This window comes from Lycorma delicatula, chromosome 7 (genome assembly GCF_047948215.1).
Source record: "Lycorma delicatula isolate Av1 chromosome 7, ASM4794821v1, whole genome shotgun sequence".
NCBI classification, from domain to species: Eukaryota; Metazoa; Arthropoda; class Insecta; order Hemiptera; family Fulgoridae; genus Lycorma; species Lycorma delicatula.
In genome coordinates, this window is record NC_134461.1 from 35880774 (window position 1) to 35905643 (window position 24870).

At 28.5% G+C, this 24870-nt stretch overlaps 1 protein-coding gene across 1 annotated transcript; it reads left to right on the plus strand.

Annotated features, from left to right (window-relative positions):
- On the plus strand, nt 1-24580 carry Taf7 (TATA-box binding protein associated factor 7). The gene is made up of 9 exons (XM_075370802.1): nt 1-243; nt 905-1036; nt 4737-4817; nt 6437-6640; nt 9407-9575; nt 11851-11978; nt 14832-15012; nt 16624-16793; nt 21684-24580. The coding sequence occupies exons 1-9, from the start codon at nt 160-162 to the stop codon at nt 21714-21716; spliced, it is 1182 nt and encodes a 393-aa protein (XP_075226917.1). The 5' UTR covers nt 1-159; the 3' UTR covers nt 21717-24580.
- The last annotated feature ends 290 nt before the right edge of the window (nt 24581-24870 follow it).

Sequence of the window (24870 nt, forward strand, 5' to 3'; positions counted from 1 at the left end):
TCGGTTGGTTGTGTACTCTTTTACTTTTCTTAACCTCAATTTATTCAGTTATTCGTCTCAAGTGTCCTTTTTGTGTTTTTAGCAATGACATTTAATAATTTAGAATTAACTACTGATTAGTAAAATAAACACAAGACGTTATTTATTAGAATTAAAAATATGAACAGAAATACTGACATTAATAGACGTGATGCAGAAGCGCCAGTTGAGCTAGAATCTCAATTTATTCTTCGATTGCCAGAGGTTAGTTAACTGGACTAATTAGTTCAGACATTTTTTTAACGTTTAAGTCGATGATAAATTTGAATTATTATGAGAGTTGAGCCTTTCAATTAATAGTAGGGTAATATAAGTTATAATATGGTAATATTTCTAGAATTCTTTACAAAGCTACAGTTAAGAAGCAATCAGTAAGTTAATCTTAATAATAACAACATTTTCTATCTGTCTGAACCGAAACCAGTATCAGTGGTTTAGAATTACAGTGAACCATAAACATGGTTTAAAATTGACCAGGACTTATTGAGTCCTGTTCACTTTTATTATTAACAGGACTTTTGAGGTATGTTATATTGAAAATGACCATTTTTATTTTTTTCCTTGAATAATATGGCATATTAAAAAAATGAGACCATTCTGAGATCTATGATAAATTATGAATCTAGTTATGGTGATTGATAATAATATGAAATTTTTCATTATGTATCTGCTATCAATTTAATTGTAAATTTTGATATTTTACATAATGACATAGTGTAAAATATATACATAATGATAGTGTAAAATGGCACTGTTGGATGAGAGCTAACATATTCTGTGATTGACTAATGATTGTCTAAATTTTAAAATCATTTGTTTGATTGTTGTAGTTAGATTTTGTTAATGTTGTGTCTTTTTGTTTTAGGAACCTGCTAAGGCTCTTCGTGATGCATTAAGAACTGGTGTAACATCTTTAAAAGATCGACTATCAATTAAACTTGAAAATGATGTTAGATATGGTGAAGTTAGGGTTGATAATTGGTTGTTACATGCAAAGGTAATATTTCATAGAGAATTTTATTATTACTCACAAATATTACTTTCCCTCTCTGATTATGCCCTTTTATCTCACAAAAAAAGTTTTTCATGCACTTATAAAACCTTTGGAAAACAATGACTTTAGCTGAAGTAAGTTGTTTTTTATGGGTTTTATGGCTGATTTGATCAGTTGCTTTCAGTTGTGTTTTAATTTACCATTTTTAAGTTAAATTAAAGATTATGGTACGTGTGGGTGGTGCATTTAAAAAGAATATTATCCTCAATATGGAAAGTGTTACTGGGGGTCTGTGGTAAAACAGAGAGTGACATCACTTACAACTTGATGATTCCACCAAACCTGCAATATCTCAGGAGTAAAATCTTGTAAATTGAAAGTTTGAAATTAGAATAGAAAACCAACAAATGAAACTAGTTCTTGCATCGTTCTTAAAGAATTGTTGATGCAGTTTTACTGCATGCTATTGACATTTTTTAATAGCTAATCACTATAATTTTTCAGTGTTTTAAAAAATTAGAAAGAAAGTGCTTTTACATGTGTGTTTGTATATAATTTTAAAAATCACTAAGGAACTTGCATATTAAATTAGAATCTATAAATTACTGAAAATGTTGAGATACATATTAATAAAGTTTAATAAATTGCATCATAGCAGTGAGAATATATACATTTATTAAAACTTTCACCACTTATTGATTAAGCAAAAATAGCATTACATCTAAAGAATTGTTACAGAATGTATAAAACATAATAAATAGTTAATGTTATAAATAGTAAAAAAATAAAATTATTATTAGATGTGTTTGTGATATTTTGATAATTTACAATAAATAAATCAATTTAGAGTGTGATAAAATACTTCAAAAATAAAATAGTTTTCATAAAAATTTTATAAACACTTTGGAAATAGAAAACATTAGTAAATTTCACTTTTTAGAAATCAGAATTGAAAAAGATAAAAATAAAGAAAGATAATATAAAATCTATAAAATAGAATAGATAAAGATAAAACTAGGTATTATTAGTAAAAATAATTAAAACGATCAATGCACCCTTCCGTATAAAAAAAAAAAAATAACCTACTATAGTTCAAAGAACCTTATTAGGCAATTATATGCAATTATGGACTAGCCTCCAGTTTTGATCAAATTTGGAATATACCTTATTTAGGACCTAAATTATTCATTGGAAATGCTTTTCCACTGAAGTACATCCCTCATAAGTTATACAGTACCATTGCCAAAAATTTTGTAATTTAGCACTATACAAGTGTAATATACATTATTTTCAGACTAAATAATTAGTTATGTGTACAGTTGTTGACTAAGCCTAATAATTTGCCAATTTAATGTTAATCAGATGAGGTCAGCGAATGAAGCTAGCATTAGGTTATGTTTGGTTATGTTATGTTCATATTGTTACTTTTATACGGATTTAAATACTAGATCATGGATGCCAGTCACACATCTCAGGAATGGTTGATCTGAAACTGTGCAAGACTACACTTCATTTATATTCATACATATCATCCTCATTCATCTTCTGAAGTAATACCTTATGGTGGTTCTGGAGGTTAAACAGAAAAGAGAGAGGTTATTTTGATATCGTATAAGTACACAGAATTGTTATTTATGTTACCTGTCTTTAACCTTAACCTTGATGCAAATCTAAACCAAGGTATTTACTCTGTAAATAATGTACTGTATTTATCCATATAAGCCCAATCATCGCATAAGAAACACAGGCTACTTTTAAGGTAATAGGAAAGAAAAAAATTTTAGAATAAAAGCTCAACTTCAATAAAGAATAGACTTCTAAGTTACTTCTGAGAATATACTTCAATAAACCTAGATACTTCAATAAATGGGAGAGATTTGGTATTAGTAAAAAATAAACAACATTCAGTTTCACAGATTTATTTATTAATGTTATCGACTGATTATTTACTGTTCCTAAGCTTTCCAGATAGTCATCTTCTTCTTCTTCTTCATTTTTGTATCCATTTTCAAATCCAAAATAATAGTCTTTGGCATTTTTATTTTCTCATCTTCCGTTTCATCCATATTATTTGAAATTGAACACTTTTGAAAGCTTTTAATCGCATGCTCTGAAGATATATTTTCCCATGCTGTCAGTAACTACAAGTAGATTTAATAGCATGAAAATTATTCATTTTATTTCAGTGACTGAAAAAAAATTCTTTAATTTTAAAGTTTTAGTTATATATTTAAGTAAGAAATGTTTTTATATAAAACTCACTTTTAGAAGGATACATTTTTAAGAATACTGAGTGCGGACAGAAAAAAGAAAAAGCATTAATAATTTTTAATTAAATTTAATAAAATATAAATTTAGATGTTTGATCATAAAATTGACAATTTTTCTATCTGCTCATATATTCCATATACTCAGAGTAATTACAGAAACTTGTCATGTAAGTCCAAAGTGTAATATCATGTGTAGCAAGAATAGATCAGTCATTCAAATGAAGAAGCGTGATTCAGGTTAAAGGTATACTTTCTTCAGAAATATTTCTCATGCTAATTTCGAACTTCAGAAGATTTTTTAAACGTATTATTATATTAAAAAATTTAATTTTGAATGATGTGGATTTCATCCTCCGAGATTTCTTACACATTGGGGCTAGTTTAAAAAAAATAAAGTTTAAAATTGATTAGTCGAGATTTGCAAGTGTTACTAAGATCATATAAATTAATTCTCTTAATATCAAAAATAGTGTAATAATGTTAATTATTTTGTATAGATTTATGAAATAAAGAAAGTAAAGTTAACTTGACATTTCCTGGTCTAATTCTTTTACACGTTGAAAAAGATATTATGCAAAATAAAGCTTTCATTGAAATTTATATTAAAAATATTTAACTCAACATATTTCATTTATACTGATTAAACTGGAAAAGTCGTGATGGAGGCTGTTCTTCAATTAACAAATAACATGATGGCTGAGAGTTTTCTACCTCGACCATGACTCACGAAACTAGAGGATTTATGGAAAAAATAAATTAAAACTGTGATATTTGAATTATAAAATTACCTAACCTAGAGGGAATACAAATGAAACCAAGCTTTATATGTAAAGAAAGTGGATTGTGAGGCGTATATTTGAAAAGACAAGTAGTAGCAATTGTAATTTTTCTAAAATTTTAACTTACTTCATTGGTCAACTCGCAGATGCGATCAGTTATAGTCTATTCAAACAAGATAATAGCACTCACAGCTAATAGGTCAATGATCATTTCAAGGGATTTGTGGTTCTTTGATCATCAAATTGCATTTGAGAACAGCTAAGCAAACATTTAAACATTGTATTGGTACAGAAAACGCATGACTTAACTGTAACTACTAAAAGTTGAAATAATGACTCGTATGGAATATTTTATGAGATCACATTTCAGTAGAAACTTTAATGTGATGTGTTCATTACTGTACATCTGTAAGTGGTCATTTTTAACACCTTTTGTCAAATTTTTAAGGTAAACTATAATCCTTCATTTTTAGTAAATCTGCTATTTGTATGCATATGATATTATATGCATACAAATAATAAATAATAAATTTGAATAATTATTTTATTAAGTCAAGTGCGTAGTTACTTTCCAAACATCCAGCAGTTATATTACAATTTATTTATTATTAGTATTAGAATTAAAAATTTAATTTATACTATTTATTCTTTTAGGTGGTTGATCTTCCTACAATTGTTGAATCCTTAAAGACTATCGATAACAAAAGTTTTTATAAAACTGCAGATATATGCCAGGTACATATTGTAATTAAATTGTAATAAATAAGTTTAATTGGTGAATCAACCTAAATCTCCTCTTATAATAAAATTCAGTTCTTTTTTTGATTGTGTTTGTGTTTGTAAAATTAATACTGAGACAAAATCTACTGCATCCTCATTTTGCCTTTCATATGTTAGCTTTTTTATGCAGTGTCTCTATTCCAATATTTACTTACTAACAAAATTATTAAATATTTTTCTTATTTATTTATAAATATTATTTATTATTTGACATATTTTATTATTTATAAAATGAAGAATATTTATTCTTGAATAATAACATTACCGAACATAATTCATTTAAATCATCTTGCAGCACCTCTTTTATCTTAAGAATATTTTGTTTATTTGGAGAGAATTTTTAGTTAGTTCACCATAGTTTATCTTAAAACAGTATGTTTTCAGATTCCTAGTTAAAGTTATAGTTTATATAATTAAATTGGAAAGCGTATATTCTTGACATTTTGAAGTTAATAAAGTTTTACATTGATAACAAAAAAAGAAAATGAACTGAACAAATTATTTTTAAATTTATGATTAATGGCATAATTCAGACTTCAAGAGTATATGTGAATTACTCAACCCCAAAAATAAAAATTTGCCATCAGTTATATTATATTATCTTGCTGTGGTTATTCACTGAGTTACAGCTGTTTGTTGACGAGTTATAGAGTGTTGTTTTTGATAGTCAAGATGACAAGTGTTCAAAAACATTAAATTTACTTAAAACTCAAGTAAATGTTTACAGAGTCTGTTGAAATGGTGAACCAAGTTTATTGTGATTTGGAATGGTGCATCAGTCATTTCACAATGTCATGTACATGCTCATTAAGTTGTTGTGCATTGTGATCCTAATTTATAATTTGGTAAATAGCAGAGAAGTACAGTGCTTTATAGGATAGTGTCATAACATTCTTACAAAAAATTAAAAAATAAAATATGCATCTGGCAGATGCAAAGTGGCTTTGTTTCCTCAGCCACCCTATTTAACTAACCTCACTCCTGTGGACTTTTCTTATTTTCCAAATTGATTCTTGGCTGAAAGGAGACTACTGAAGATATTGAGGAAATCTGGCAGACTACACATATCTTGAAAGAATTGTACCAGAAGTGTTAATGACATTGGGATCAGTGCAAACTTTAGGAGGGGAGTAATTGAAAATAAATAAGGCTCATTCAGTTATAGGTTTGTCCAAAAAAGTGTATTAAAAGGCTTCTATTATGTACTGTTTTGAAATTATACTCTGAAACAGTGTCTGTAGTTATTCTAGAAACTTTGAAATTGTTTTTTAAAATATTATTTCATGAATGGCTTTAGTACCATTTTTCTTATTGTAAAAAAAATCCTTATCTGTTTTAATCTACCAAAAAACAAAACATTCATTTTTATTTTTTGCCTGTATCTTTATGTTATATTTATAAATATACTGACTGCATTTTTTTCAATTTCTTGGATGACAACTGGATGAGAGGGATGTATGTTAATGACTTAATTACCTTTTTATCAATTTCTTTCATTTTACAGTCCACATCACACACTAGTTTGAAGGAAATTAAGAATTAAACCACTAACTTCTTGCTACTCTGTTACTTAGATGATGATATGTAAAGAGGATGATGATCAAGCAACAACTGATGAAGAATCTCCTCAAAAACATAAAAAGAAAGATCCAAATAAAGTCGAAAAAAAGTTTTTACATCCTCATGGTATAACTCCACCATTAAAAAATGTACGTAAAAGAAGGTTCAGGAAAACCCTTAAGAAGAAATATGTTGAAGCTCCAGAAATAGAAAAAGAGGTTTGTATTTTAATATATTTCTAACAATTACCCTACCATAATAAAGTTTATTTTGCTTTATTTTAAAAATAAAAAATATACGTGTTTTATGTGTAATTTAACTATTTTTCTGATAAGTAAAAATTAAGATTTTATTTGATATTATAATTTATCAGCTACAAAGATATACATTCCTGTGGATAGCTAATATAAATGTTTAAAACTAGATTGTAATGTAACAACATTTTTTGTTGTTTATTTTACCAGCACTAGATAATAAGAAAATTATAAATTTATTATTTTCTTATTTTTGGGGTAATTTGCCAAATTTGTTAAAATGCAAGTAGAGACTTTGATATTGTTACCACATATACACCTAATTTAATATCGGCGGGCAATAACGGTAGCAACGATGTGATTGGGGTGCACAGTATACAGACGCACGGATACAAGCATCACTTCCACCGTGCAGATGACCATGCAGTTCTCCCACCATAGCAGTGCTGCAGCCCCACCACTCTCAGGCTCCAATAAAATAGTATTCACAATAGTGAATTTGCAATTCATCGTTGACCACCACCTGGAGAAGACTAAGAAGATGGAAGAAGACAGAAGTTCCCTGGCCAGCAGGCCTGGCTGGCCCACCGAGGGAGTCGCTGGATGTGGACACTACCTTCCTGCTCCAGCTTCAGCTCACTGGGCTTCAATCACCCTGGCCGGTGGACTCAGCAGCAGGAGCCGGCCCAGCATGGGATCATTCAGGGAGAACTGCACCAACGAAGGATGACCGACACCGCTGGGCTCTGGGAGCCACTACTGCCACACTGTAGTGGGAACCCACTGCCACTGAGGGAAAGCCCGGTCGGACTTCAATGGATGAGCTGCAACTCCTCGACCTCGCCGGAGAGGACCCAACAGCTCTTCTTGGAGCTAATGTTAAAAACAGCCCTTTTCAGGGGCATCACAAGGTTATGAAATAACAACCATTGAAGCCATTCAATGACAAAAACGGCCCTTTTCAGGGCCTCCATGAGGTTAGTAAATGTATGGCTTTGACACTTTGTCAAGCCATTCGGCGACAATATATTATTTGAACATCTTAAGTATGAGACTTATTGGATAATTATTTAATTTAAAATAAGAGTTTTTTTTTAATTTGTGAAAAATTAAGTATAAAAGAACATTTTTTGATAACAGTGCAGAAATAAATTTGAGTAGAGTACACCCAGAATCCATTCACATTAAAAAAAATTAAATAAAAATGTATATCTAGATTATCATTTTGACATTAAACAATCATAATTAATAGGTACTGAGGAATCTGTAATCATGATCGTAAAAACTTTTATTATTATTACCGATCGATTTATTGTTATTTACCGATCGTAAAAAACTTTTATTATTATTATTATTATTGAAACATTCATATTCACTTTTAGTAGGTTGGATAAGATAAGTTTGTCTCAAAAAAGATAGTACCAATTTTCAGTCAATCAAAAAAATATCAAACAATTATTAAATTTTATTTAAAGGAGCAGATAATCCCCTTTGAACAGTTTCCAGAAAATGCTGCAATTGATTTCTCAAATTGATTTTTATGAGGATCATGTTCGACAATTTTGAGTTTTAAGTTGTCATTTAGTCTTTTCAGGCTAACTTCACGTTCAACTTAGATTATTTAAAATGATACTGCAATCATTTCATAGTTTAAAAAAATTTTATGTTGACAACACATGACTTACTTGTACGCCTATTATATTACATTTACACATTTTTTAAGTGAAAAGTATATAAAATTTTATTTCATTAAAAACTTTTGATATTTTCTGTTGTTATTGAATTATCATTCGTTGTAAAAACTTTTTACGATGAGAGGTTGATAATCTTGTTTACACTTAAACGGTCGTTCGTAATCGTTCACACTTACATGGGTATTGGAAATAAATAAAATCTACAGTGATTGCAGTCTACTCAACTGCATAGCACCTCACATTAATGTTGACTATAGACCATCCTGACCTCCATTGATAATCCCAGTCGCCACACCACCCCCTCCATTCCTAGCCAAGATGGGCTTTACTGGAAGTCGTTTTTTAGACCCTCTAAATCTGATAACATTTCACAGTCATCAGTTTGGCCTCTGTCAGGATGCTACTGACGCAAATGCCTTGGCAGACATTTCCAACAGTGTATTTACACAACTTAGTATCGCCTTCATATGGCCTCTTCCAACCATGATCACCTATCATTACTTACAACCCTCAACTATCAAATTAACTGATTCACAGAAATGCAATCCCTGTGCCTTCCTCACACTGAAGGTTTCATACAAAAACTCTTCCCATATCTAACTTCAATTAGACTATGCACTATGACAATGATACTATGATACAGACTGTGAATTGTTCACACTTACATGGGTATTGAAAATAAATAAAATCTACATTGATTGCAGTCTACTCAACTGCATAGCACCTTACATTAATGTTGGTGATCTTCGTGTAATCAACTAAACAAACTAGTTCCTGCTGCATGCACATTTGCCTGTTTACTTATGTGTTTGTTTACTTACAATGATTTATTATGAAGGCTTACATCTCGAGAAGTATTTTGAATCAATCTGAAGAAAGTGGGTTGTTTATACAAACACTTTTGTGAATTATTGTTGAAATTAAATTTTAATTGTAGTTTGTATTGTTGCTTATTTTTAAATACTAGTTAAGAAACAGAGTGTTATATAATATCTTTTGAAATAAAATTCAAAATTCTGTTACTTATTAATTACAGGTTAAGCGATTGCTGCGAGGGGATAACGAAGCTGTTAATGTGAGATGGGAAGTAATAAGTGAAGAAGAAGAAAAGAAAGCTGGAGGAAGTGTTGTAAAAGAAGAAAGATTGGCTCAGGGCACAGCACATAATCCAGAAACATCACTTGATAATCCTAGTGTTGATGTTGGTAAGAACTGGTGCATCTCTGATAGCTATAATTTAAAATATTTTTGTAGTACAGCATGTCAATTTTTCTTTAATAGGCCCTTTTAAATTATTTTATAAATAGTGCAGTGTTCTATTTGTAGAAAATGAGTATGTAAATAATTATGCAAATTTGTAGAAAATGTACCCATATGTGGTCCATGCTCTGTTCATTATTGTTTTTCTGTATTTATATTTTCATTGGATATGAATATATTTTAACATGGGTGAAATAAGGTAATGGAGTATATATTACTTTGTTCACACACACTAGGGTTTCCAAACATAAACCAGAATTATCTTAATTATTTAATTTAATGACTGCAATGAGAGGACTTTAATTCTATTTTTTACTGTAGTCTCCTACTGCTGCAATCCACTTGTACTAGCAATTAACAAATGATCTCATTGTTGAATTTCTTCTCTCACAAAAATAAAGAAAAATTGTTTTGATTATTGGATTAAATGATGTATTCATGTTATAATAGGTGCCAAATACCTATCTCCATCTCTTTTATATTGCTGCTCTGAAGTTGTGTGATAGCAACCAGTCTCTCTCCTATTTTTTTTAAGCTACCAAAGGCCAGAACCCACTTTGATTTATTTTAGATGATCTTGTATGATCTTTTCTACACTTTGCTAGTACTTACATCAATTTTTCAGATTTTTCTCACATTAGTGAGTCAGTTTTGTCAGACAAGTTATCTTGCTTGTTTAACTGAGATTCTTTAGCGGGTAAATTAATTCCATTTTTAACTTTCTTACAAACAATTTTGAGTAACTTGCAGTAATTGTGTAATCTTGTACAAATTACAGAAAGTGTTTCTTCTTAGTTTGATTTTTAAGTCAAATAAAAATCTTATTTGAATAACTCCTGCACTTAGATGTGATGATCACTTCTATGAAAGAAGGGAGTATTAGGTATTAGGTACTGAAAAATTAACTGAAGAAAACATTTTTCATAAATTCAAGATTTTCAAAAACAATATAGCAAAAGTGAAGATAAAAATATTATTGAAACGCCAGTAAGAATTCTAAATATAATATTTTAAAGAATAACTGAATAATAGTGGATATGAAAAAATGATTAGGACTAGATAACATTATTGTAACAGAAAAGAATCAGAAAAAAAGTTTTTTTGATGTATCTTGTGACAAAATCCAGTATTGTTGGTTATTTTTATCATAGTATAATTTTATTGTGTGATATTTTTCAAATAAAACAGTATCAAAAAAACTCTAATATATCATTAGGTTGGTGACGGGAAATGTAAGGAAATGAATTGATACGTGTATCTATGTCAATGGTGGAATTTTTGAGCGTTTATTGTAATTAATAAAATATAAAACACAGTTGGTATTTTTTTTTAAAAGTAACTTAATAAAAGTATTTTAATTTTTCAAAGGTTTAATGTACTAAAATCAGCTGATTTTAATTTTTACAAATTCATAACATTTTTTGTTAAGTTTTGTTTTTAATAATGAAAATTGACTTTTTTTTGTTTTTTATACACTGTTACATCAATTTTATCAGAATTAATTTTTCTACAAGTTTTCATAATAAAATTTATGCATTTATTAGCCATTTAACAATGTTAATGTACTTAAATAAAAAAAAAAAATTGTCATCAAATTTTTCTGGGGACTGAAATCCCCTGGTAAAATTTCTTGACATAAAATAGGCAAAGTTTTTTGGTAGCCATAACACAATAACTAAGCATTTCTGGACATATATTTCTATCAACTTTTTTGTTATTTCAAGCTTTAGAATCAGTTCCAAAATTATTTCCCCTTCCTCTGGAATCAGTCTATAATAATTTTTGTTGTAGTTAAATAATAGGATCTTATTGTCTAGTGTTCCAACTAATTTATTTTGTTGATTATCTGTATGCCATCTATTTTTCCTTTTTTCATCCTTGTTTTTTTGTCAAAAACTGCCATTACAAACTTATATTACCTTAAAATTATTTAATGTTAATTGGAAGAGGTTATGAGCAAAGCAAGTGTTAAGTTACAGTGATGTTGTGTGAAGTTCAGTCAGTGGAATCATTAGTTTGGTTATTAACATAACTTAATGCTCTAAACAAAAAGTCATCTGTTTAACATTAAATATACAAATTATATATGGTAATAGAGAGGGATAATAAGCTTTCAAACTTTTTAGTGTTAAATTTTTTTTCCACTACCTAATATACTACCTAATATATTGCACTACCTAATATATTGTAATGAAGAACTAATTTGGTTCTTTTTTTCAGCTGAACATGAAATATTTGGAGAAGCAGTTAGTGATTCTGAGGAAGAAGAGCAAAATATTGTGGTTATGGAAGAAAATAGTCCTTTATCTGCAGAAGACAGTCGGCTTTCAGATTCTACCTCACTTCATGTAAGAGTACTTGTGATTATAATAAGCAGAATTGCATGGGTAACTTAGTGTTTAACTGATGAAAATTTTAAAATATTAAATAAACTTTTTTGTAAAATATCCTTTTCAAAATATAATTGTCTAAATGTAATGACATCCATAAATTATTGATTGTTTTCATTTTAATCTCCTGTATTAGTTTGTGTAAGCCTAATCATGCAAAGCTCTTTTTTTATCTAGATTAGCAATTTATCATTAGTCTAAATCTTGAATTTAAAAATGAGATTTAGAAAATTTGTTATAAATACCTTACCAGGATAAAAACCTGAGATCTTTTGAATAAAAAATTGAGGTGCAATTACTAATTTATGGAGGTTATATAAATCATTATTTTGTTATATTTTTTTACATTTTACTACTTCAGAACAGGATTTAAGCCCAATTACAGTTTTGCCCTTGGTTTTCTCCAGTTTCTAGCTAACAGTCTTTGAGACAGTGCTATTAATTGAATACTAATAAAGATAATAATAGTGTTTTTTTTTGGATGGGTTACAAGGCCTGGATTATTTAAAAGAAATTCAGCCATCTTACAGAAAACAAAATCCCTATGTCAGTCCGTAGCAAATTTCACAAATATCAACTCTACTAACCAAGAATGTATTACATAAATAGCTCATGGTGTAAAAGCATCTGATCTGCGCATGGGGAAGATGAGGTTAAGGATGACATGTAAGTTGTAAGAAAGGATGGTTTACCTTTAAATGAGCTGTAATTTGAGAAAAACAGCTCTACTCAGAAGGAAGCTAAATGGCTCCTTTAGGCAGTGAGTTTCATCTAATTCCTCAGGAGTATGAGGTACTTTTACTCAAATAGGAGTAACTCATTCTATGTCAGTGACTTTGTAGTTACCAGCTTAAATTATATGTTATAATAGTAATTGCTTTTCTTACATAAAAAAATTACCCAAAAACAATTACATGATTTATGAAGGGTTAATATATATATTTTCTTATATCCCCAGTGAAGATGATTTTTAGTGGTAATACTTGAATTTTAATTTAGTTAAAATCAATAACAAGTTACGGAATGTAGTTCAGTTATGACACAACTATGACTAATTGTACTTAATCTAGGTCCTGGATTACATGGAACTTCAGTTAAATCAGATTGTCTGACTGATAATGCTAACCACAAAAACCTAACCATTATGATAGTTATTTACATGGGACTTTCAATTTTTCTTAAAAGTGTTGAAATAATTCAGTTCTCTTCTGTTCACAGTTAGTAAATTGCATGTGATTATGGTTTTTAATTCTTTTTACTGAATTTTAATATAAAGTTATACATTGGTCTTATCCAACCTATGATTTGCCATCTTGATGAAATAGAAATACTTGGTAATGAATATTTTGCATTAAAAAAATTGGTATTTTTTAAAATAAATGCACCTCACAGCAGATATGCCAAACACGTTTATGTGATTATATCTGGAACATGGGATGACTGTGAACTCTGAACGGTACATTAAGATGTTAATACACCTCAGACAACGAGTATGTTCATTCGAAAGACCACTATGTCCATAATCTTGCAACATGACAATGAGTGGCCTCACATTGCACGCCACTACAGAGGCTCTCCTCCACAAGTTGAAAGTTTGAGCCCATTTTGCATCTGCCATACTTGCTGGATTTGGCTCCGTGCAACTTCCACTTCTTTCCTCATCTCAAGAGGGATCTCAAAGGTAATTGTTACACCACTGATGATGAGGTGAAGGAAGCTGTGGCCACTTGGATTCGAGAAAAACTCCAGAATTTTTCAGTGACGGAATGCAAAAACTTGTCACACATTGGGAAAAGTGTATCAGTGTAAATGGGGATTATATTGACAAATAAATAAAGCATTTTGTAGCTAAGGTATTCTACTACTAGTTGGTGTGCAGAAATACAGCCTATGATAATTTATTTTCATTGTTTGATATTGGTAAACAGTTACATTATACACAGTGGCAACAACCACTTTTGAATGTATGAAAAAAATTATTTCTCCCATTCATACAAGAGAGGATTGCCATTTCACATTTACCGTATGATCTTCAAGGATTATTCATTACTGTATGGGATAAAAATAATCACAACCTTGTTGTGAAGTGAAAGTAAAGTTTTTGGTAAACCACAAATGTCAAAATAAAAGAAGAAATGCATTTAGTGTTCTCTAAACAAATAGAAATGGCTGGAGATGAATGTGAAAAATGTTTTATCACATCTCTGCAACTCTTGTGGTCACTAATTGTGCTGAAATTATTTTTAGGATAATTGAATACTTTAGTAATTCCATTATTTTTGTGTAAAGTTAACAATGTAAAAACAATTATATATTTTAATTTATCTACGTAATTGCTAGAATCATAATTCAAAATATGATTCCTTAATTCCAATATTCTCATTATTACTTGATTGCAATTTTTTTTAAACTTATCAGTGATATTCATATCTGAGTCTTTTCATTCAAAAGAAATGAATATTCTCAGATAAATATTCTGCTAGTGATTTATTGTTTGACAATTATCTCTGGTATTTGCAATTGGACTTAATTTTTTCAAATAAGTATTAATAACAAAATTTTGAATACATAATTTATAATATGCAAGATAAATACATTATTAAAACTAAACCATGATAAAAAAATTAAAAACACCAATTTATAATAGAGTTAAAATGATTCTACACTTTAAGTTATATATAACTTTAGTTAACAGATAAGCTAATTAATTATGATGATAAATTAAATAATTTTATATCAATTTGGATTCCAATACCAATAAATATGAGTGAATTGGTCCTTAATGATGAAACATTTTTTATTAATTTTCAGGGAAGAAACCAGCAAGAACAAGAATTTGTCACTGAATTTAGTAAAGATATGTTCAATCAACGTGATTCATTAAAACCTGAACCTGAAAATGTTAGTTATGATTATGATATGTATAAATCAGAAGTTCCAAGTCCTCAGCAGGATTCATATACTCATGATTCATCACAAAACATGTCTGCAAGTAAGTTTTAATTTTCTGTTATTAATATATATGTTAATCAGATATTGCTTTGATTGATAATATTTCAATATTTGTTTTATTAGTTGAGTTGTGTTATTTAAATTCAATTATCTTAACCAAACCACTGGGTTGGTCTAGTGGTGAATAATGCATCTTCCCAAATCAGCTGATTTGGACCTCGAGAGTTCCAACGTTCAAGTCCTAGTAAAGTCAGTTACTTTTACATGGATTTGAATGCTAGATTTTAGATACCCTTGTTCTTTGGTGGTTGGGTTTCAATTAACTACACATCTCAGGAATGGTCGAATTGAGACTGTACAAGACTACACTTCATTTACACTCATACATATCATCCTCTGAAGTATTATCTGAAAGGTAATTACTGGAGACTAAACAGGAAAAAGAAAGAATTATTTTAATCACCAGATGTGTGTACTATTCAAAATGATATGAATGTTTAAATTTGGAATAACATTTTCATGAATTATAAACATCATTTCTTAAAACACAATAAATAATAACTGCTTTTTCAGTTCCAGATGGCAGCATTTACTTTGGTGTTAGATAAAACTTCTGTTATTACATGATTCAGAGTATAGATAATCTTTTTTTGTGTGTGATAAATTTATTACTTATAATTTTTGAAAATGTTTAATATTTTTTTAGTTTATACTATAGGACCCTGTTTAATAGTTAATTTATCGTCAGTCTCTTATTCTTCTTACACCTTCACTTTCAAGCTGTGTTGTTTCTGTTTTTCTTCTGATCATTAAGCGATTACACAGTTTTATTTCTGGATCATTGATAGTCTTGCACCATCTTTCTGAATATGTTTCTATTTTCTGTGTGCATTTTATACTTGCAACTCTGAGATTTTCTTTGTGTTGTTTGAACCATTTGACATTAGTTTTGTCTCCATTACATTTGTTAGAAATTGTCTTTGTTAATCTGTTAAGGCTCAATTTTGTTAATGTCCATAAAAGTTCAATTTGTGTTTTTATTAGTGTTTTTGTGTTTTTATATGGTGTGTGCGAGTCTGTTTGGAGTTAGAGTTCATTGTACTTTTTCTGCATTTTCCAACCCTCTGCTGTTTTCCTTGGTCCAAGTATTTTTCTTAGTATGTATCCTTCTCTTGCTAATTTCTATTTTGTCTACTTCTTCCTGATTTAGTGTTATACATTCTGCACGACTTAGTTACTGTGGTGTAGTACCTATTCTTACCTATTCAAGCCTTCTTCGCTTGTTTTAGTAAATTTTTATTATATGATTAATATTATGTTTACACCTCGTATAGCTTATTATTTTGGAGTTATATTACCCTTTTAATAATAACTACCGGGCGATGATATAACATTCAAGCGTTTCTCGTCCACAAACCAAAAAAAAACCTATTCTAGATATACATTCTTGTTGTATACACTCTTTCATGGTATAGGCTTTGTGCATTTTATTGTTCCTTACTTTATTTTCTTCTTTGTCTAATTCATTCGGTTAAATGATTTTGCTTAGATAATTAAATTTTCTGTTTTTTTTTTTTTACTTTTCAGAATTTTGATTTTAGTTATATTCTATTTTATTTAATTACAAATTTAATTTTTTTAAATTTTTTAGGTTCAATACAAGCCAGAATGGAAACACTTCAACAACAATTATCTGACCTAAGGGTTCGAAGACATCAGCAAGAACTTGAAATAGCTAATATTGAAAACTTGGCATTACGTCAACGATTCCAAGACATTTTAGATAATCTTCTACAAGAGCAGTTAGATAAGGAACAAGAGGTATTTATCCAAGCATTTTAGTTATGTAAATTTTAGACTTCAATTTTCTTCTAATTCTTCAGTGTTTACTATAATCTTATAAAATCATATCTGGTATCCTATAAATACTTGTTCAGTTAAAATAAGTTCATTTTTCAAATTTCATTTAACAAGTTATGTCATATGTGTGTAGACCTATAAAACAATAGATACAAATCATGATAACTATAATAAAACCTAAAGCTCTTTTATTTTTATTTTATGTGAAATGCAAAGATTATGTAAAAGTTAAACTCATCCTAGAAAATATTCTCAGACATAACCTTAATTATGTATACAAAATATAAATAGCATTTTTTTTTATACAAAGAATTGTATCCATCTCACCTACTAGGAAAATAGTATAATAGTAACATTCTTTTATTTAATAGTTGATATTCTGGGTATAATTTATCTGATTCTAATAAAAAAAATTCTGAAATTAAATTTTAAGTCTTTTTTTCTATGCATCTCTTGAAATAATTAAGTCATTTCATTACAGAATTTGTTCTAGTCTGCAGTTCTGAATGTTACTTTACAAAAAATTATGCTATAAAGTACTGGGTGCTATCTTTAATTGCTCACCTTATAATAGAACTGCCTGTATAAATTTATGCCTAAAACCTTCTTTGAATTTTGGTAAAAATGTTGGTAAAATAATCATTCAAATCAGGTCTTGTGTTTTAGGTGAATGTTGGTACATACATGAAAATTCTCATTTTAATATAATGGTGTGTTGGATTTAAACTTAGTTTCATAGTTAAGAATAGAGGAAGTTCCCGATTAATGTTTCTTTGATATTCAATTCTTAATTTTGCTTAAAAATTTTATTAATATAATTGCTTTTATGATTTTAAAAATTCAATCATTGAATTTAACAAGCTAATGAATGAATGAATGAAGCTAATAAATTACAAATAAAATTATTGGTAGCATATAGTAGTCATTATATGACTACTATATTACTAGTTGCCAGTATATTCTATCATGATTTGATAACTGAAAACATATAATAGTGTCCTTATATTCACAATGGAAGATATCATTACACTATAGGTGTGCAATAGTGAAACACTATTGCCCATATATTGAATAACTATAGCTATTTAAATTTTCTTTTAACATATATATCTGTGATTAAGTTTGTTGATAAACTATGCAACAGAATGCATTCATTATAAACTTAAAATATATTTTAATATTAAATTTTGGTTCTCTTGCCATATGCCAATTCATGATTAAACACTGCCAATTACCAAATTTTATAAATATGTTCCCACTAATATATTTAAAATAACAAAAAAAAAATTCCTGTAATAGAAACAATTTTACTGTCACTATACTTTTAAATAATATTAATAAGAAAAACCTTGAATTTTCTGTATCTCCATTTAGTGTGTATCCCGGGTGATCATTTGAAAGGTTACCACATTTATTATTCAACAGCTATCAGTCCCATCACATTTCTGTTTGCAGGCATATATGCCATTCTCAGGGGGAGAACTTTTTAAAATTAGGTTAAAAAGGGTGGAACCCACCCTCTCCGCAACACATACCCCCAACTCAAAAGTCTTAAATGGTGATGGTAACATTTACTTACATTAATTGACAACCCGAAAAAAATAATGAATTTTGTTGAAAATAAAATAAAAATTCATCCACCCCTTCGCACGGTAGGTGCGAAAAATCCTTTGGGGTAGTACTTTTTTTAAATTTGAGTCCAACGAAAATAGCTGGAAAATTATGTGATATTACTTATTAAACCATTTGAAGTAATCATATAATCATTGGTTTTTCATAAGTTTAACCAATGTTATAATGATGTGTTTACTGGTATGTGTTTTCAATGTTGGAGAAACTTAAAACCCATATTTTAAAGAAGAATGGATAATTTCAGATCTAATGCTTTGGGTCAGTAACACTGCATCCCAACATAACCTAAAAAAAAAACAACACATTTTTAATCATAACTTCAATACCAGTGAACCAATTTTTATTTTATTTGTACCAAATTACTTGTCATTCAAAGGACCTTCTGATGAGGTGTTGCAAGCTACATCATCTCATTTAAAAAAATAAGTTTTCAATCCCTGATACTTTAGGAAACATTTAAGGGTGAAATTTTGTGTTGGTAATTTAAAAAATAATTTTCACAGTTTTAATCCATAGATTATGATTATTTCAAATGGTTTGACAACTAATATCATATAATTTTATAGCTATTTTTGTTGGACCAAAATTTAAAAAAGTACTATCCCAAATCATTTTTTGCACCTAGTGAGCAAAGGGGTGGGCGGATTTTAATTTTCTGTTCATCAAAATTCATTATATTTTTCCGGTTGTCAATTAATGTAATTAAATGTTAGTATTGCCATTCAACATTTTTGAGTTTGGGATAGGTGTAGCAGAGAGGATGGGCTCCACCCTTTTTGAAAATAGTTTTATAAAGGTTCTCCCCAAGAATGGTATACTTGCCTGCAAACAGAAATGTGATGGGACTGATAGCTGTTGAATAATAAATGTGATAACTTTTCAAATGATCACCCAGTATAAATTAAATATATGGTAATTTAATTTTCATTAATGTCTGAATTGTGATTTATTTTATAGCTATTTTTTATATTAATATATTTACCTTAATATTATTTCATTTCTTTTTTATATTAAATAGTTAATATTGACTTTAAACACATCTACTTTTATTTTTTTTAATTCTGTATTTTGTGATGCTGTTCTATTTTCCCTTTATCCATGTAGGTAAATGCTGAAACAGTTCAACAATTCCTTTTTTTCTCAGGCGAGTAGCATAACATTGACCCATTCATGATGTGATCTATAACATTTCTATTTAATGAATCAGAAGGATTTGTTAACCAACTTCAAAAAAGGAGGAGGTTATCAATTTGACTATATTATTTTTTAATGTATGCTATGCCATATCTTCAACTTTAGTAAACCGATTTTTATAATTTTTTTTTTTAATCAAAAGAATATACTTTTATCATTGTTTAGTCTCCATGCAAATATTCATTGCATTTCTTTCTCTCTCTATTTTCCTTTCTCAAAAAATCATTCATTTTTTCTTGGCTACTTTCCTGTAAACTCCATATTAATATTAAACCCACATTTAATATTTATATAAAATGGTGAAAAAGTGCATTATCCCTAATTGCAAAATTATAATATAAATATTTATATTATACAATAATAAATTCTAATTTTGCAATATTGAATAAATAGTCATACAAGCTCCCAACCAACATCACTTTGAAGCATGTTAAATATTATAATTTTGCAATAAATAATGTTCTATAGTTATAAACACTTTTTTTAACCGGGTACTCACAATCCTTGTCCAAATGCCAACTTGCAATAATGAAACATATAAATTGGATAGATTATGCAACCTCATCATTTCCGTCAGAGCTTTCTCATCATGTGTTTATTTAATAATTTGGGTCCAAATCAGACAAGGCGTTGGCCTCTAAAATTTTAAATCGACTAGGAGCGACATAATCTGTCCCTTGGCAAAATTTTTCTTGCCGAGGTCTATCACTGCCCTGTCAAGAGTTGTTCCCTGCAGTTTATGAACAGTTACAGCCCAGCTTAATATTAGAGGTGGCATTCTGCGCTCAACATCTCCGTATCCCTTTGTCACTTGGAATGTTGTACAAACTGGTGAAATGGCTACGCAACTATCAACATCTTTTATTCTATGACCAATAGTCTTATCATTAAATTTTATGAGTACAGCTTCCAGTAAATCTCTTTTCTCATATATGAAGCTGAGACTGTGAGAATGTTGTTCTTGCATTTTGTTTGACAAGACTTTCTTTCCATAAGAATCGGCTGTTGTATGTTCTCATTTTTGAGAATGTACAACAGTTTGTTGTAAAAGTATTTGCAAAAAATAACTATTTTTGAAATTGGTGCCAGCCTAAATAAGATAAAAAAAAACCCATGATCTATATAATGCAAATCCTAAAACAAAATTGCAAAAATTGGTAATAGAAGTTACTAAAATAAAATGAGATTTAAAAAAATATAATACAACAATAAAATGCGAGATTCAAAATATGATATAAAAATATTTTATAGATGCTTTTTTTTTAACCTCTGGGACCACTGTTAGGTATTGCTTCAGAGGGTGACATGAATGATTTGTAGCGTGTGTGAAAATGTCATGCCTGACTGGGATTTGAACCCTGGACCTTCAGATGAAAGGCTGAGACATTACCACTTGCGCCATGGAGGCTGGCTTGTAGATGGTTAGGTACATATATTATCACAAAATATATGCCTTAGCGAACTCAAGATGAGGTATGATCCTGAGATCTCATTTTACGTGTGGGAATCCTGTTTAGTTGCCTAGTGGTCAGTTGAGGTACTAACTTTACATGACTTTGTTTAATTTGTGTTGGCTGACACAGATTTTAGAAATAGTTATTTGTTGTAAATACTTTTACTTTTACTTTAGTTAAAAGATAAAAGTTTAATTTTTTGTAACTTTTTAGTGCTATTATTTTTTGAAGTCTGTTTTTTTATAAATTATTTTATTTATTTGTACTTATTTTTGAATTGGATATTAACTGAAAAAATTCTTTAGTTTATTCATCAGAGAAACTAAACAAGCAATGATGACCTATGCAAAATGATTATTGAAAGGTGTTTTTATTAGATTTCAAATTTGTTCTCAGATTCACAAGAAGAACATCAAAATAAGGGTTCTCAGAATCTTAAATAATTTTTATAAAAAAATGACAATTACAATTTTTTTTTTGTGTAAATATTTGCTTATAAATGTATACTTTAAAAGAGACTAGTTTTTAATGTTTTTTTAACTTTCATCATCTTTGTTTTGTGTGTTCTCAGTATCAAGAGTTAAGTCAACTTTTACAAATGTAATATGCTACTTTTGCTCTTAAAAAAAAATAAAGTGGACAGAATGTTACTGCTGCAGGTGGAAAATTGATCAACAGTTCTGTGTAGAGTTACAGCCATTATCAAAATTTAGTATTGTTTGCAATATATTCAAGGCAAAGAATTGAATTATCTGATCAGCAATAAAGGAGATAAAAGAAACAACAGATTTTACCTATAAATATGAATAAAAGACCTATAAATATGAATAAAAGACATCAAATATTAATGTTTTTATTCTTATTAGTCTACATCGATATTTTTTTTTAGTTTGTAAGAATAAATAAAAAAATTATGCCATATTTATTTACTACAAAGTAAATCTGTATACTTAAAATTTCATATTAAAGGGTAATAATTATAACGAAACAATCAGTTGTTTTTCAGCATAACTATTCATTAGAACCAAAATTCAGTAATGATTTTATTTTCACTGTAGAAAGATTTTTTTTTAATGATCATTTTGTTGGCTGACCAACTAAATCAATTTAAATTTCACTTTAATGTATTGTTTTCTTCAAAATTATTTTAATAATATTAGTGCTGATTTTGTGGCATAGTAATTTTTAAATGTAATTGCTGGCATTTTTTTTGTTTTTAATTAAAAAGACATTTATTTCTGATGTGATGCTCTGTATTAGGCCTGTGCAGTGCTAGATAATGTTCAGCACATATTTAACTATTATATTTGTATATTCCAAAATGCTCATTCTACATGCTCCTCTTATAAATATGTAGCATGTTTAAAAATTCCACATCTCTGTAAATTATATCCATTTAAAAATTTCGCAAATAACAATATCTAGTTTGCTGATTTGTTTCAATGAAATGCATGCCAAATGTTTTTTTCATGTTGTCATGGGGAGTTTTCAATCATTCATTGGATTTTTTTTTGAAGCTGCATCCTCATTGCCCCGTATAGTTTAGGTAATCTGTGATTAAAAATCCTGTACAATTCAATTTAGTTGTCATCTTTGGTGAAAGTGATGATCTGCCACTCTAGGAATGAATTGCACAATTAATTGTGCTGCAGTTCGTTCAACTATATTTATCTGATCTTTATTCATTTATATAAGGTTGATGAAAAGTAGCAACAGAGTCAAATTTATTGATAATATCATTGAGTGCATCCTTGCCCATGATAAAAAGAACAAAAAAATTAGGTAGAAAATCTGCCACCAATTTCCTAATTGGCTTTGGATGCTAGAGGCTAATGTTGAATATCGTAGATGAAAGTCATCAACTTTAAAATTAAAAAAATGTTTTTGAAGAGGATTGTTACCATTCAAAAAGTAAGAATGATAAAATGATTTTTGAAAAGTGCAATAAATAATTGAGGACAATTAAATAAAGCAGAACTAAATGTGTCTTTTAAATATTGTATGCAAATTAAAGAGTTTTTAAATTCATAATGTCTAGTGTTCAGTATCTATTTAAAACATGGTTCTGGCAAATACATTCAATGTAATTTTACATTCTTACATGTATTTTTTAATTTTATTTATTTTTTAGACATAAGAATAGTTTTTCTTGAGTAAAAACAGTATGTAACTTAAAAATGTAATCTATTATGGACTCTCTTTTAATAAACCTTTTCTTTTATGGAGAAATATTGCTGCCCCTCTAAATTTGTTATAGAGTTTATTGTATACAAAATATTTCAGTATTCTAAAAATGAATTTGATATTACTTCCTTTTTTTAATTATGATTTATTTCACTGATTTTCATGATATAATGTAATAACTGTTTTAAACATTTAAATAACTTGCTTAAAAGTTACATCACCTACTGGATTGATTAAGGAACTGTAAAATTTACTATGACAAGATTCTGAAAGCAAGTAATTATTAAAAATAAAATATAGTGAATTAAATTTTGTTAATGTTGTTGCAGATCTATTAATTTCAGCAAGAAAAAAATATATAATCGAGTTGCTAAGCATCATACTGTGCCACAAAGCTGTTGAATTTCATATGGGAACATATGATCACTGTTACAATTGATACACTGAAAGATTACTAGCTAGCAAAAAATGAGAGATAAAAAAGATATAGCTTATATCAGATATAAGTAGACAGATGGACTTCAAAAGTTGAATTTTTTTTAGAATGAATCAGTCAGTTGGTAATGAATAAATCTTGACTGTCAACCAGTTAATATTAATTATTTTGTAAACATCCTGTAGCTATATCAGTGCTATATGTAATATTATTACATCTAGTAATATTGATAATATTTGTATGACCTTTTTTGGCTCTTATTATCTTAACTAAACCAAATGTAAAGTTTTAATTAATTAAAAAAAGGTTGTTACAGGATGATTACCAGTGATAACACTGCAACATATAAAATTATCAGTAGATGTTTGAATTGAAGGGCACATTAAAAAATACTGTTTAACTATCTAGGCTACTAAAATGTGCAAGTGTAATGTTTCTTGAATATTCAGTCTATTACACTTTATCTTTCAATTTATATATTTTTGTAAAATATACACAAATATTAATGTAATTTTTTTTGTATACTGTTATTATTCTTTTCTATTATGTTTTAATCATTTTTACCTGAACTTAGTTTGCTTAAAACAGAACTCAAAAACCACATTAATTAAAAAAGGAAGATTTGTGTTTTGGACTTTTATAACTGAAAAGATATTTATTTTTAATTTTATTAGCCATCAGATTCAATATTGTTATAAGTTGTGCAACGAAGATAAGATTAGAAAAAGCAGCTACTGATAGATGAGATGCTGGTAAAATTCTGTAAAGATTTCATTTAGTAAATTTATTAGTCTACATGTAGCCAATACAGAATGAAATTAATTCAAGTGAAATATGTTTATTATTTTCGCCTGGAACTTTATAGTTCAAGGGTTATATGGAAGCTTTTTTACAGATACACAACCTTATAGACCATAAATATTTTTTGCTGCAGAGCAATCATATGTATGAATATAAACACATTAGCCCTGTTCAATGAGCACAATGTCAATGGGACCTTGAATTCCCAAATACGTACAGAAAACAGATCTTGTGCATATTGGAACAACACTCAAAATCTACATTAAAAGTGCTCTTTCATTACATTATATGTTCAATCCAACATATGTGTAATAACTGTTTTAAACATTTAAATAAC